We start from the raw sequence: 12,100 nt of genomic DNA, 5'->3' as shown, positions 1-12,100 counted from the left end.
CATTAGGCTCAAAAAGACAAAAAAAATCTATCAGACAGAGAGCAACAACTTTAGGAGTAGCCAAATCAACAGTTAGGTAAATCCTGAAAAAGAAGGAATGCAAGGTAAGCTTGGCAACACCAAAAACCGTGGAGGACCACAGAAGACGTCTAAAGTGGATGACTGAAGGATTCTTTCCCTGGTGAAGAAAAACCCATTCACAAAGTCTAGGGCAGTCAGAAACACTCTGGAGGAGGTAGGTGTATCATTGTCCAAATCTACAGTCAAGAGACGGCTGAAATGAAATGAAGATGAACTTGTACCAGAATGATTGGAAGAGAAAAGTGCAGAGAATGAAAGGAGCAGCTCATGACCCAAAGCAGAGCACATCTGTCCAGCATGGTGCAGGCAGTGTTATGGCATGAGCATGTATGGCTGCATGCTCATCACTGGTGTTTATTGATGATGTGACTGCTGATGGAAGTATGAGGATGCATTCTGATGTTTATAGGGCTCTACTATCTGCTCAGATTCAGCCAAATGTCACAAAACAGTGCTTCACAGTGCAGATGGACAATGACCCACTGGCCAAGTCAGTCCCCAGACCTCAACCCAGCTGAGCATGCTTTTCACTTGGCAGCTGCACTAAAGGCTTGGCAGAGCGTCTCAAGGGAGGAAACCCAGAATTTGGTGATGTTGTCCATGGGTTCCAGACTTCAGGCAGGCATAGACTGCAAAGGATTTTCCTCCAAATACTGAATATAATCCTTATAATTGTAGTTATGTATGTTATGTATAGGTTGTCCAATTACTTTTGAAAATGATGTGAAAAGGTATAAAACTGGCTGTAATTCCTAAAAGCTTAATGCCATTTTTTTTCTCCAACCCCATAAATTAAAGCTGGAAGTGTGCACTTCAATCATGTCTTGATTACTCCATTTCAGATTCACCGTGGTGGTGTACAAGGACAAAATCATAAATATTGTGTCACTGTCCAAATACTTACAGACCTAACTGTACATATAGAAAGTCTGTAGACAAGGGACAAGATTTTGGTATCAGAAGCGTTCTTGTTTCCACTTCTGTTTCCGTTGTAGTCCGAGTAGTTGCCATTTGTAGTCCAAGTGGTTTTATGCAGGTAAACAGTCTGTGTGGGGAGCAAAACAGGTGGAACACATTGGCAGAAATGTCATCTGGACCTAAAACATCTGCAAAAATTATTGATGTTTGTGTACTGGAGTAACATTCTGCTTTTTTAATAGAAGAAACAGAAATTAAAGCGTTTTCCAACTTGTTTCTGGCTTGTTTCCCTTGTTGTCCCTCGCCCCCAGAAGCTAAAATCATCGTCAGATGATAGCCAATTAGTACTGAGATTGGTTCTTAAGTGGTATGAAGACCACAAGTGGTAAATTACAGCAAAGAGCATCATGCTGAGAGGGACCGTCTACATATTGAGTCCATGTTTACAAGCCCTGGTTCCTTGTAATTGGGCAGTGTTGGGCAACTTAAATGAAACAATTACAAAAATGCAACAAAGTTAGCTTCCATTATGGTTTGGACCAAATGAAAGAAACAGGGTGTGATTGCATTTTTAAAGGAATAAAATATTAAACTCATTTTCAACTGCTAATGTCTCTGCTAATGATAGGTTGAGTATAGACCATAGAAGATTCGGGTTGACACGTTAGTTGTGAGTTTCTTCAGTTCTTATTTATCTTTTGAAAAAGAAAAGGTGTGCAAGCCACAGGTTTGTGTAAAAAAAAAAAAAAAAAAAAAAAAAAAAAAAAAAACTCAACCAAAGAACCATTTTTTTCCCAAAGCAGTGGTTCTCTAAATGCATTGTATGTCCGAACAGAATTGAAATCAAAACATCATTATTTTTGCACAAGAAATGTCACAAGTTTAACTGTTGGCTCCAGATTTTATCCCTTTCCATATGAGCTGCCCTAACTCTTAGGGGTACTGGGTTTACAAGCTGAGACATGGTGATTGCAGTGTTTTTTCCTTAGTCAAAAGCTTCATGTTGGATTCAGTTTGGTGGGTTAATCATTTAATTCTTACAAGTGCGTATTTAATGGCTGCTCCATCCACTTTTTACAGTCCACCTGGAACAAAAGTGTTTGTATAGGGAACATGCAAATGAAATGTTGCATCCTTGTTTTGAGTGGCGACTGCAGTCAGCTGGCCTGTAATTTTCACCTTCATTAACCCATGCATTTTCCTCCTTTTCCCCTAATAAAATCAAACCAGGTATAAAGAAATAAAACAGATTTTTTTCCCCTTTCTATCATGATTGTGTCACTCCATGCTAAGTGCCCATGATGGAACCAGTTGATTGAATTAGTTGTGGAAGACCAAACAGCAGGACCATTTGAATAATGCATCTAATTTTCGCAAGTGTTCTTCAGGCTTCAGCCTCCACTGGAAGGGGGGAGGATTTGGCCTTATGACTGACTGACTTTATGAATAAATTATGGTCGGATGTTATTTACAATACATTTCATGAGCAGATGCGTAGGGAGAGAAACAAGGAAAGTCATCGGGGATAAATTAAGTTTTAATTGTGTGGTTGTTGTAGGTTTAGGAGAGACAGTGGCACTGTCTGCATATAAATGCCATCTGTCTGTTGCCTGTGTCACAAATTCACATATCCCCTATAACTAAAGATAATTTTACCAATAGGGGAAAAACTGCATTTGACACGAGTAGACTGTTATCAGTTGTATTGTATAAGTATTTTTAATATCTGCCATTGTCTATTGGCTTTTGTTTTGCTCTTATTTCAATGAACTCTCAAAAATTTTAATTCAAATATTCTTATTTTAATAATCTAATCCTTGATTACTCTACAACATCAAATAATCCAAGTGTGTTTATGTACTGATTATCATTTAATGCATTTTTTTTCTATGTTCTTTGAGGTCAACAACATGTTTCCTTAAGTTGGAAAAACAATTTGTGGACTGTGACAATTACATTTTTTTTTTTTTTTTTTAATCTTTGGTGAGAGTGCTCTTGACCACTTCTAAATTTTCTCTTACATAAGAGAAAAGCAAAAAGTTTTGGTGAATTCCAGACATCAGTGGGTACAAATCAGTGGATATGAACAAAAATAAGAGGAAATTTGTCTGGCTTTTGCCTTACCTAATTGTTTGTGGACAGGTAAAACTGATTTAACAGCAATACTGATGCATAAGGTGTGATGTTTGTGTTTCATGTGTCCTTACAGACAAAAGGCGTCCCACTGTTCCCATGCATGGACTGCAGCTGTGTATTCAAGAAGCTGGGCAGTTTGAATGCCCACATCAGCAAGATGCACGTGTCTGTTATCGAGGAGCCCTCCAGCACATCGGTGAGAGGACAGTATGCAGAAAACAGCCACACAGCACTACAGAGCCTTGCACTCAGTTTTCAGTGTCTCACTGCAATGTAGTGCGTTGCAGTGAACCACAAAAAGCAACATGTTGTTGAATTAATATGGTTCATAAATTATCAGTGGCTTCATTTCCATGCACAGGGAATACCTTTTTAACCCAGTGACTCAAGTAACCTGCTGGGTTGCACAACCATGGTATAACTTTCATATGCAAATGAGACCGTGGTTTAGCTGACTAGGGGCCCTATCTTGCGCCAGACTCCCTAAACCCGCTATTTGCGGATTTAGGATTTAGGAAGAGGCGTTCCCCCGTAAAAGTTGCTATCTTGTGCACCTCCCGCTATCCGCAAAACACCTCCGCTACCCGCTATATTATGAATAGGCGTGTTTTGGGCGTTACGCCAGTTAAACCAATCAGTGTGCCAGGTGCCATTGCCTTTAAGGGCAGGATGCGCTATCCTAAATCCTAAATCCTAAACCCGTGATGAAGAGAGGGAGGTAGATTTTCTCAGGGCTTCTACTGAGGCTAAAGCAAGTTGGCTTTATATACATATTATATATTATATTATAGGCGAGTTAATTCGGGAGGTGGAGCCACATGTGTCCAAGTGGACGTGTCACAAGGTTGTACTGATTGAGTAAAATCCCCGGGTCACACCACACACACACACAAGAGGCAGAGGTGGAACTATGTGTAAACTAATTTATTGACAAGGTAGATTGGGCAAATAAAATATTAAAAATAAAAATATAGCACAGCTGCTGGCTTATGATAAAACAATAAAACGTGCTGGCGTAAGTGTCCAATTAAAACAGTCTTTCCTCTAAACAGTCTATATGAGTAATATACTCAGTCCATTCCGGCGGCGTCCCGGTATCAGTCCGACCGTGTGTGTGGCGAGGCTCCGTCGGGGCGCGCATTGAAGCCGCCTGGACGCGCTCTCCTAACAGCCCAAACTTTAGGGATAGCGGATAGCGGGTGGTCAGGACCACCCGCTATCCGCTTTCCCTAAAGTGTGTGCGCAAGATAGCAACTTTAGGGATAGCGCATGAAACACGCCCACGACGCACCTCCAGGCGCAAATGATGCAGTCGGCATAACGGATAGCGGGTAGCGGGTGGCGCAAGATACCGTTTAGGGATAGCGGAAGCTCCTAAATCCGCAATTTGCGGGTAGCGGGTAGTGGCAGCGGATAGCGGGTGGCACAAGATAGGGCCCTAACTGTCTCTACACCAGTGGTATTTTTTAGGGTGAGTGTCTGTAGAATGAGTGTGTGGGTGTGGGTGTGTGTGTGTGTGCGTGTGCGTGTGTGTGTGCGTGTGTGTGTGGAGAAGTACGAAGACAGTCTACAAACTGCATTGCTTCTTGTTGCAAAGAGACTATTCTTGGGTGAAAGATTTACTTTGTTACCTAACTGAAGAGCATCGTCATATTGGAAGTGATTTTTCCAGTTTGTCTTTTTCTCCTTGCCTGCCATATAAATCACAGTGTAAAATGCATTCCAAACGCTGCTAATCTTCTCGATCATGGTCTTATTTGTTTACATAATAATGATACTAATGTCTAAAAATATGTTTGTCTAAAAATTTATTTTTCAAACAACAGCTAGTTAGCTTTAGGCTAGCTCTAAATAGATAATGGAACTAGAGAGGTAATCCACATAGTGTTGAACTGATGGTAACTGGACTTTTTTGTAGACTCTCCAAGTGAAATGTCCTCAAGACTCTACGGACAAGACCAGTTGCCCTCAGTTCAGCTGTATGTGGATAACTGTAGTCACACACAAAATGTAAATCGAAAATGCTACATCAAGGGGCAGTCCTTTCAGTACGTTCAATTCAAGTCGCCTACTGTATCGCTCAAGCAGTGTCTGCGTAATCCAGCACAGTGTTAGCTGTGAGTGCATTTAGCCGCTGTGGCAGCACAGTTTGAAGAAGTTGAAACCCAGTGAGACAAACATATTTCAAGCTGACGTCACCCACCTCAGATCTAAACTGTTTTGTAGTTAACATGGATGGTTAATTGAATCTTATTTTTCCTAAATCTATGGATGTGTGCATCAGAGACCTGACTTTGAATCGAAAGTACTATACGTTAAATAATTTGAAATAAAAATGATAATTTGAAGGCAACAATAATTGTAATCAATTTCAAAGTATTACTAAACTAACTACATACAGTTTCCAAATTTGCAATACAACTTGAAATCATGCAACTCAGTTGTAATTTATTCTTACAGTGGCTTAAGTCAAGCATCAAATATGAAAATTAATGCATTTCAAATTCAGATTCTTCTGGCACTAATCACTGCTGTTAAGACAGTATCTGTATAAATAGACTCAATTAATGAATATGAATGGGAATGAATGAATAGCAGTGAATAGGAAACCGCCTAGTAAAAGGAAGGACATAAATTCATTTGTTTTGTTGTTTTTTTTTCAAAGCTCAAGACAAAATAATGAAATAGAATATTTAATTGTGTTGTTTAACTTAATAAATATTAACTGAACAACTTTATAATAATAACTTTGGTAAAGTAGAGCCTTCATAATGTAACACTTCTAATACAAGTAAGAATTTAAAGTTCTCAAGATTGTTAAGGAGCCATTACCCATAAGTGTCTAATGATCCTCCAAGTCTGACCTGTCTGCTCCTTCCCTGTTGAGAGAACGAGCGCTTCACCGGGACTGTTCTCTCCACAATTTCCAGCAGTGACCCAAAGCAAAAAAAAAAAAAAATGTTTTGAAAGATGCACAAGACATGTTTGCTATTGAATCATTATTGTTGTTCTTTCCAGCCGACCTGCCTCCAAAATGACTGAACTATTTTCTTTCCTAGAACTGCTGCTGTATCGGTGCATGCAGCACTGATCCAGCGGCCCCATATTCATTCACTTACCTGGTGTGTAAATAAACCTAAGGCGCTCATTTCTTCAGAATCCGACAGCTAGTACTTTTGTGTGTGTTTTCCCTGTATTTTTCTCAAAAATGGTGAATTGTTGTTTCTCCGGGGAGCAGTAGTAGACTACAGAGGTGGCAAAAGGTATCATTTCACCTGTTTTCCATCAACAGAACATGCAGTGAGAAAGCTGTTGTTGGTAGTGTCAGCCTAAACATTCATACTCCTTTGAAAAGTCGTTGGGTTTGCCATGTGCATTCCTCACAAGATGACTTTCATGAAGGGACCCGAGGCACAGGAGAAACAAATTCTGAGGAGTAGTGCTGTGCCCACTCCTGCAGTGCGGAGACAAAACAAACAGGACCGACATAACATTTCAAGTCAGTTTGCCATCTGTTGCTTTGTTGTAGTCCTGGTTGCTGATTTTGTCATGTTGGGAAAGGCACTCTTATAAAGCAGCTATATCTGCTTACATAAACTGAACCCTTTCATAAGTAAGATGTGTAATAATGTAGATGTGTGCTTTTAAAACTATATCAACAATATAAAAATAAATTAATTAAAGCCCTTCATTCAAACGCTTGCATAATGTAGGCACAAGGGCCTTTTATTCATAAAGAGATTACTTCATTTTTTTTTTTTCTTAAGAAATGATTTCTCTATGCAGTTTTTGTTTTACATTACTTGTGAAGGATAAGTCAAGTACTTCTGCTCTAACTGGAGCAGCAGCAGAGTCTTAGGCCATGTTCGCACTAAGGCTACAGATTTTTAAAAATCTCCCTGCATGAAGATGCAAAAACAAATGTCTTTGAGATATGAGCATGTGCAATGAAACTGAGGAGTGACCTCAGTGGTTTGTGGCAGTGAAGTGGAATGATAAAAAGAAGCTGAGTGGTTAATATGGACAGAGGAGGAGGATGAGTGCCTAATAAAAGTCACGTGAATGCAAATAGTTGAAAGTAACTGCATGATCAAAGTCAAACCTGCGTGAGGTCAGCGTCCATGCTGTGAGCATGTGCAATGGAGCAAAGTAGCGCTGGTGACATCAGCATTTTCAAATTGTTTAGTTTTCACTGTCCATATGACAAAAAGGAAGACGGCCTTTTCAAAAAATTCCACTGTAGAAAGCATTTTCCAAAAGTTGCAGTTTTAATGACTAAAAACAGTTTTCATGTGGCCAAAGTGGAAAGAAAATAGTCTCCATGAGGACATAGCACGAGCTGGATATATTTGAAAACTCATCTTTTTTTTATCCCTTTTTTAGCTTTCCAAAACAGAGCTTTTCAAAAATGGTAAAATTGCCCTGTGATGATGATGTAATGTGTTTACGAATGCTTCCAGGTTGCGTTGAGGGGAAGTTATGTAGAGCAGAAGAGATTATTGAGGAGCTGTTTTCAACCATCTCACAGTGTTCTCTTGCAAAATCAAGCCATACTGCCTCCTCTTCAGTCTTGAAATTACTGCTCATAAGCCCAAGAAGCAGAACCTGGCCATCTGGAATATATGACGCCTTTTGCAAAATCACAGGCAAACAGATTGCTAACAGACTGTACACATTATTTTTGCTAAGTTTTAAAGAAATTATATATTTCTGAACATTTTAGAAGTGATTGGTTTGCATATGAGCAACTTTACCAAACGCAGCCAGTAATTTCACACAAAGGTACAAAAGTAGATTTTTCTTTTTTTTTCTTTTTCTTTTTCTTTTTTTTTCTTTTTTCCCCCCCTTACAGACAGAGAATTACAGCACGCCTGGTCAAATGGACACAAGCATGAATCCTCTGGAAGAAGAAGATGCCGAGGATAATAGCTCCTTTATGCCATTCAGAAGCCTCTCCAGACCCACATCATCCTCTTCATCTGATGCAGATCCTCCTCTAGCAGGAAAAAACATCCTCTGGTCTGAGAGGAAGTGGATGGTTAATGAGTCAAAGCTCTTGGAACTTTTTGCAACTTGCCACCAGTGTGGAATTTGTGTTGTTGAAACAAAAAAAATCAGCCACGGCTCCGTGCTAAAAATTGAGTGGCAGTGTTTAAATAGCCATACCGGAGTGTGGCAGTCGTGTTCAGACGATGCGTAGAGGATACACCATTCCTTATGAACCCTCCAACCAACATTCCATTTAATATAGCTCCCGCTGCAAAACCCGAAAAAGAAGCTGTGGTGGCTCAGCATTAGTCACACTTTACAAGATCAGTAGATTGACATAGTTTACAAAGTTTGCCTTCTTGTTGCCAGCTCTTGCCGTTTACATAAAAAGGATTAATTTGAAACAAGCAGAAGTGTGTTGTGCAGAGACTGATATGTAAATTTTTACTTTTTTCATTTTATTAACAAAACTTGCCTTTAGGAAAGCACTTCTTTGTGGGTAGAGAAAGAAACAACAAATTATCTGCATCCTCATATTCTTTGAATTCTGAATACAGTCTACTCAGTGATATTTTGAATGTTGAATATTTTACTCCTATCATGTCCAAGACACAAGAAGGAAGCAGTCTTCTGTTGCCTTTGCCATGCTGCTGTCTTATAAGAGTACAACACAGTATACAAGAAGCCCAAAATGATTTCTTGCAGTGACAGAGAACAACATGTCACAGTTTCACATATTGTTTTTAAATGCTCTCATGGACAATTAGGTAGCACCTTGTCGATAACATAATGGGCCCTATCTTGCGCCAGACTCCCTAAACCCGTTATTTGCGGATTTAGGATTTAGGAAGAGGCGTTCCCCCGTAAAAGTTGCTATCTTGTGCACCTCCCGCTATCCGCAAAACACCTGCGCTACCCGCTATATTATGCATAGGCGTGTTTTGGGCGTTACGCCAGTTAAACCAATCAGTGTGCCAGGTGCCATTGCCTTTAAGGGCAGGCTGCGCTATCCTAAATCCTAAATCCTAAACCCGTGATGGAGAGAGGGAGGTAGATTTTCTCAGGGCTTCTACTGAGGCTAAAGCAAGTTGGCTTTATATACATATTATATATTATATTATAGACGAGTTAATTCGGGAGGTGGAGCCACATGTGTCCAAGTGGACGTGTCACAAGGTTGTACTGATTGAGTAAAATCCCCGGGTCACACCACACACACACAAGAGGCAGAGGTGGAACTATGTGTAAACTAATTTATTGACAAGGTAGATTGGGCAAATAAAATATTAAAAATATAAATATAGCACAGCTGCTGGCTTATGATAAAACAATAAAACGTGCTGGCGTAAGTGTCCAATTAAAACAGTCTTTCCTCTAAACAGTCTATATGAGTAATATACTCAGTCCATTCCGGCGGCGTCCCGGTATCAGTCCGACCGTGTGCGTGGCGAGGCTCCGTCGGGGTGCGCATTGAAGCCGCCTGGGCGCGCTCTCGTAACAGCCCAAACTTTAGAGATAGCGGATAGCGGGTGGTCCTGACCACCCGCTATCCGCTATCCCTAAAGTGTGTGCGCAAGATAGCAACTTTAGGGATAGCGCATGAAACACGCCCACGGACACACCTCCAGGCGCAAATGACGGAGTCGGCATAACGGATAGCGGGTAGCGGGTGGCGCAAGATACCGTTTAGGGATAGCGGAAGTTCCTAAATCCGCAATTTGCGGGTAGCGGGTAGTGGCAGCGGGTAGCGGGTGGCACAAGATAGGGCCCTATAACTGTACACATTATTGTGCAAAGCAAAAAAAAAAAAAAAAAAAAAAAAACTGAAGCAAAAATGGAAAATTGTGCAGCAAGTACAACAATCAGTTAATTAAAACAATTTGATAACATTACAGTTGTGACATAATTGATGTGCAACATAGGAGCATACATCTGCATAACAGTCAAGTAGCCCGAAGACTCTCCACAAACAGTAAAGTTTCTGATGCACTATTTACAGGAGCTTTCTATTGGAACGCTTAGTGTGGTGACAGCTGGCCATCAGGTCCTGCTTGCCTGGAATGCATTTTACACTTTAGCTACAAAATGTAGAAGAATGTGGGACAGCAGCAGTACATGGTTGTTGTCAGTGATGCATCATGAGGTTGATGTGGCTGTGTCCTTTGAGACGGAGAGATTTTGGACCAGATTCCTCTCCTGACAGCAGAGGCTCTCAGAAGCTCAACAGGCATCGGCCGACACTTGACTCATACCACCAAGTTTCATTCTTGGCCGATCTCTCCCGGCTGCATGCACGCCTTTATCATTGTAACATTGTGATTTCTCTGTGTCTCTCTCTTCTTACCCCTACTGCCTGCTCTCCTGTCTTGCTCTTGATTTCGGCATCTGTTCACATTGGCTCTAAAAATATCCCTCTGGCTTTCTTGTGATTGGAATATCATCATCACTGTGCTCATAGACCATCATGATAAGTTAATATGAATCATGAAAACCATAATCTGTTTGTATTGGATTCAGCTGAAATTAGCACCGCAGGTTTGGGTACACACCAGGTTGGTGAATGAATATGAGACCGGAGCGCTGCTGCATGTGATGATACAGTGGCCGTTCTTGTAAAGAAAGTAGTTCTGCTATTTTGAAAGCAAGGGGGCTGCAAAGAGCATCGATAATGATTCACTAACAAACGTGTGTTGTTGTGCATCTTCAAAAAAAAAATTCATCTTTGGGTCATGGCTCAAAACTGTGTTGTTTGCTGGTCTGTATTTACGTCATTCACTGTGGAGCAGCAGCACACTCCTGTGAAGTGTTCGTTCTTGTTCGTTCAGTTTACGTGCCAAACTTGGAGGGTGTATTACACTCACATGGAGCACCACACATGGAATACCACTGTTTGGGTAAGAATCACTTCAACCACAGTGTGGCCAGTAGATGGCTCGCTTTGCACTTTGATGGTTTGATGTTTAATTCTTTTGTCAGGGATGCAAACAGCACGCCGACAAGCACAACTTGCAACTCGGGTCAACTTAACTAGGGCCCTATAATTTCCGCGAACAAGGAATCGCGAATTTGGCCAAATAAAACAGAATGTATTTTTAATACGGAATTTGACATAATTTGAATGAAATGCTGTTTTTGTGTGGAATATGAACGTATAACGTATAACGAATATAACAGCAGCACACTGACAGCTTAGCTTGTCTATTCAGAGAAGCGGTATCACTTCAGCTTATTTTTCATATCCAATCTATGTTATCACAGGCATACTCCTGCTCATTCATTGGTAGTTGAATTATTAGGTCTGTCTGATAAGTAATTTACATTTTAAAACAAATAATAATTTAACATATTGTTAAATTATTGGAGTCAAGCTTACAGGTAAACATCTACTCCTTCAAGATAATTTATTATGTTCTACAACTCATAAACATACACTAACACTACATACGGAGTGTTTGAGCAACATATCTCCTCTGTGCTACAAAAGATCTGTAGAGGTACAGAAACTTATCTCTTTTATTTTATTTTTTAACAATGTCAAGAGTGCTGTTCAGTTAGAATGCTCCAAAGAACTCCCATTAAAAATCAATCATCTTTGAAATGAGGGCCTGTCCCGATCTTGCGAACTCTTCTTTTCCATGTCGGTTCCACTCTGCACACTACATCTCCTTCGTCCCTTTGTCCTTCTCCCATAGGAGGCGGAGACGGCCGGTCAGGCAGCAGGGGGGTCGGAAGGCGGTGAAGGGGTGACAGATGTCATCCAGCAACTTTTGGAACTGTCTGAGCAGGTCACCGGGGAGACCACCCAATCCCAGCCTCCAGAACCAGCTATTGCCATGGAAACTGCCATCAACCAGGACATCCTGCAGGTGAGTGTGGGTTGTGTGTGTATATACACACACACACAAGCACACATATACCTGCATGCTTTTATTTTTAAAATATTAATGAGGACCCCCAGCTTCCCACCCACTCAAAA

At 40.7% G+C, this 12,100-nt stretch overlaps 1 protein-coding gene across 1 annotated transcript in view; it reads left to right on the top strand.

Moving 5' to 3' along the window:
- Positions 1-12,100, top strand: part of znf236 (zinc finger protein 236) — a 97,778-nt gene that overhangs the window by 23,265 nt on the left and 62,413 nt on the right. The window contains exons 7-8 of the mRNA XM_030072779.1: positions 3,209-3,331; positions 11,817-11,990. Coding sequence (XP_029928639.1) covers positions 3,209-3,331; positions 11,817-11,990 — 297 coding nt within the window. The remainder of the gene's footprint in view (positions 1-3,208; positions 3,332-11,816; positions 11,991-12,100) is intronic.

Source organism: Myripristis murdjan, chromosome 16, assembly GCF_902150065.1.
Source record: "Myripristis murdjan chromosome 16, fMyrMur1.1, whole genome shotgun sequence".
NCBI lineage: Eukaryota > Metazoa > Chordata > Actinopteri > Holocentriformes > Holocentridae > Myripristis > Myripristis murdjan.
The sequence above is the reverse complement of the archived record's forward strand: the minus strand, read 5'-3'. Positions and strand labels throughout refer to the sequence as shown.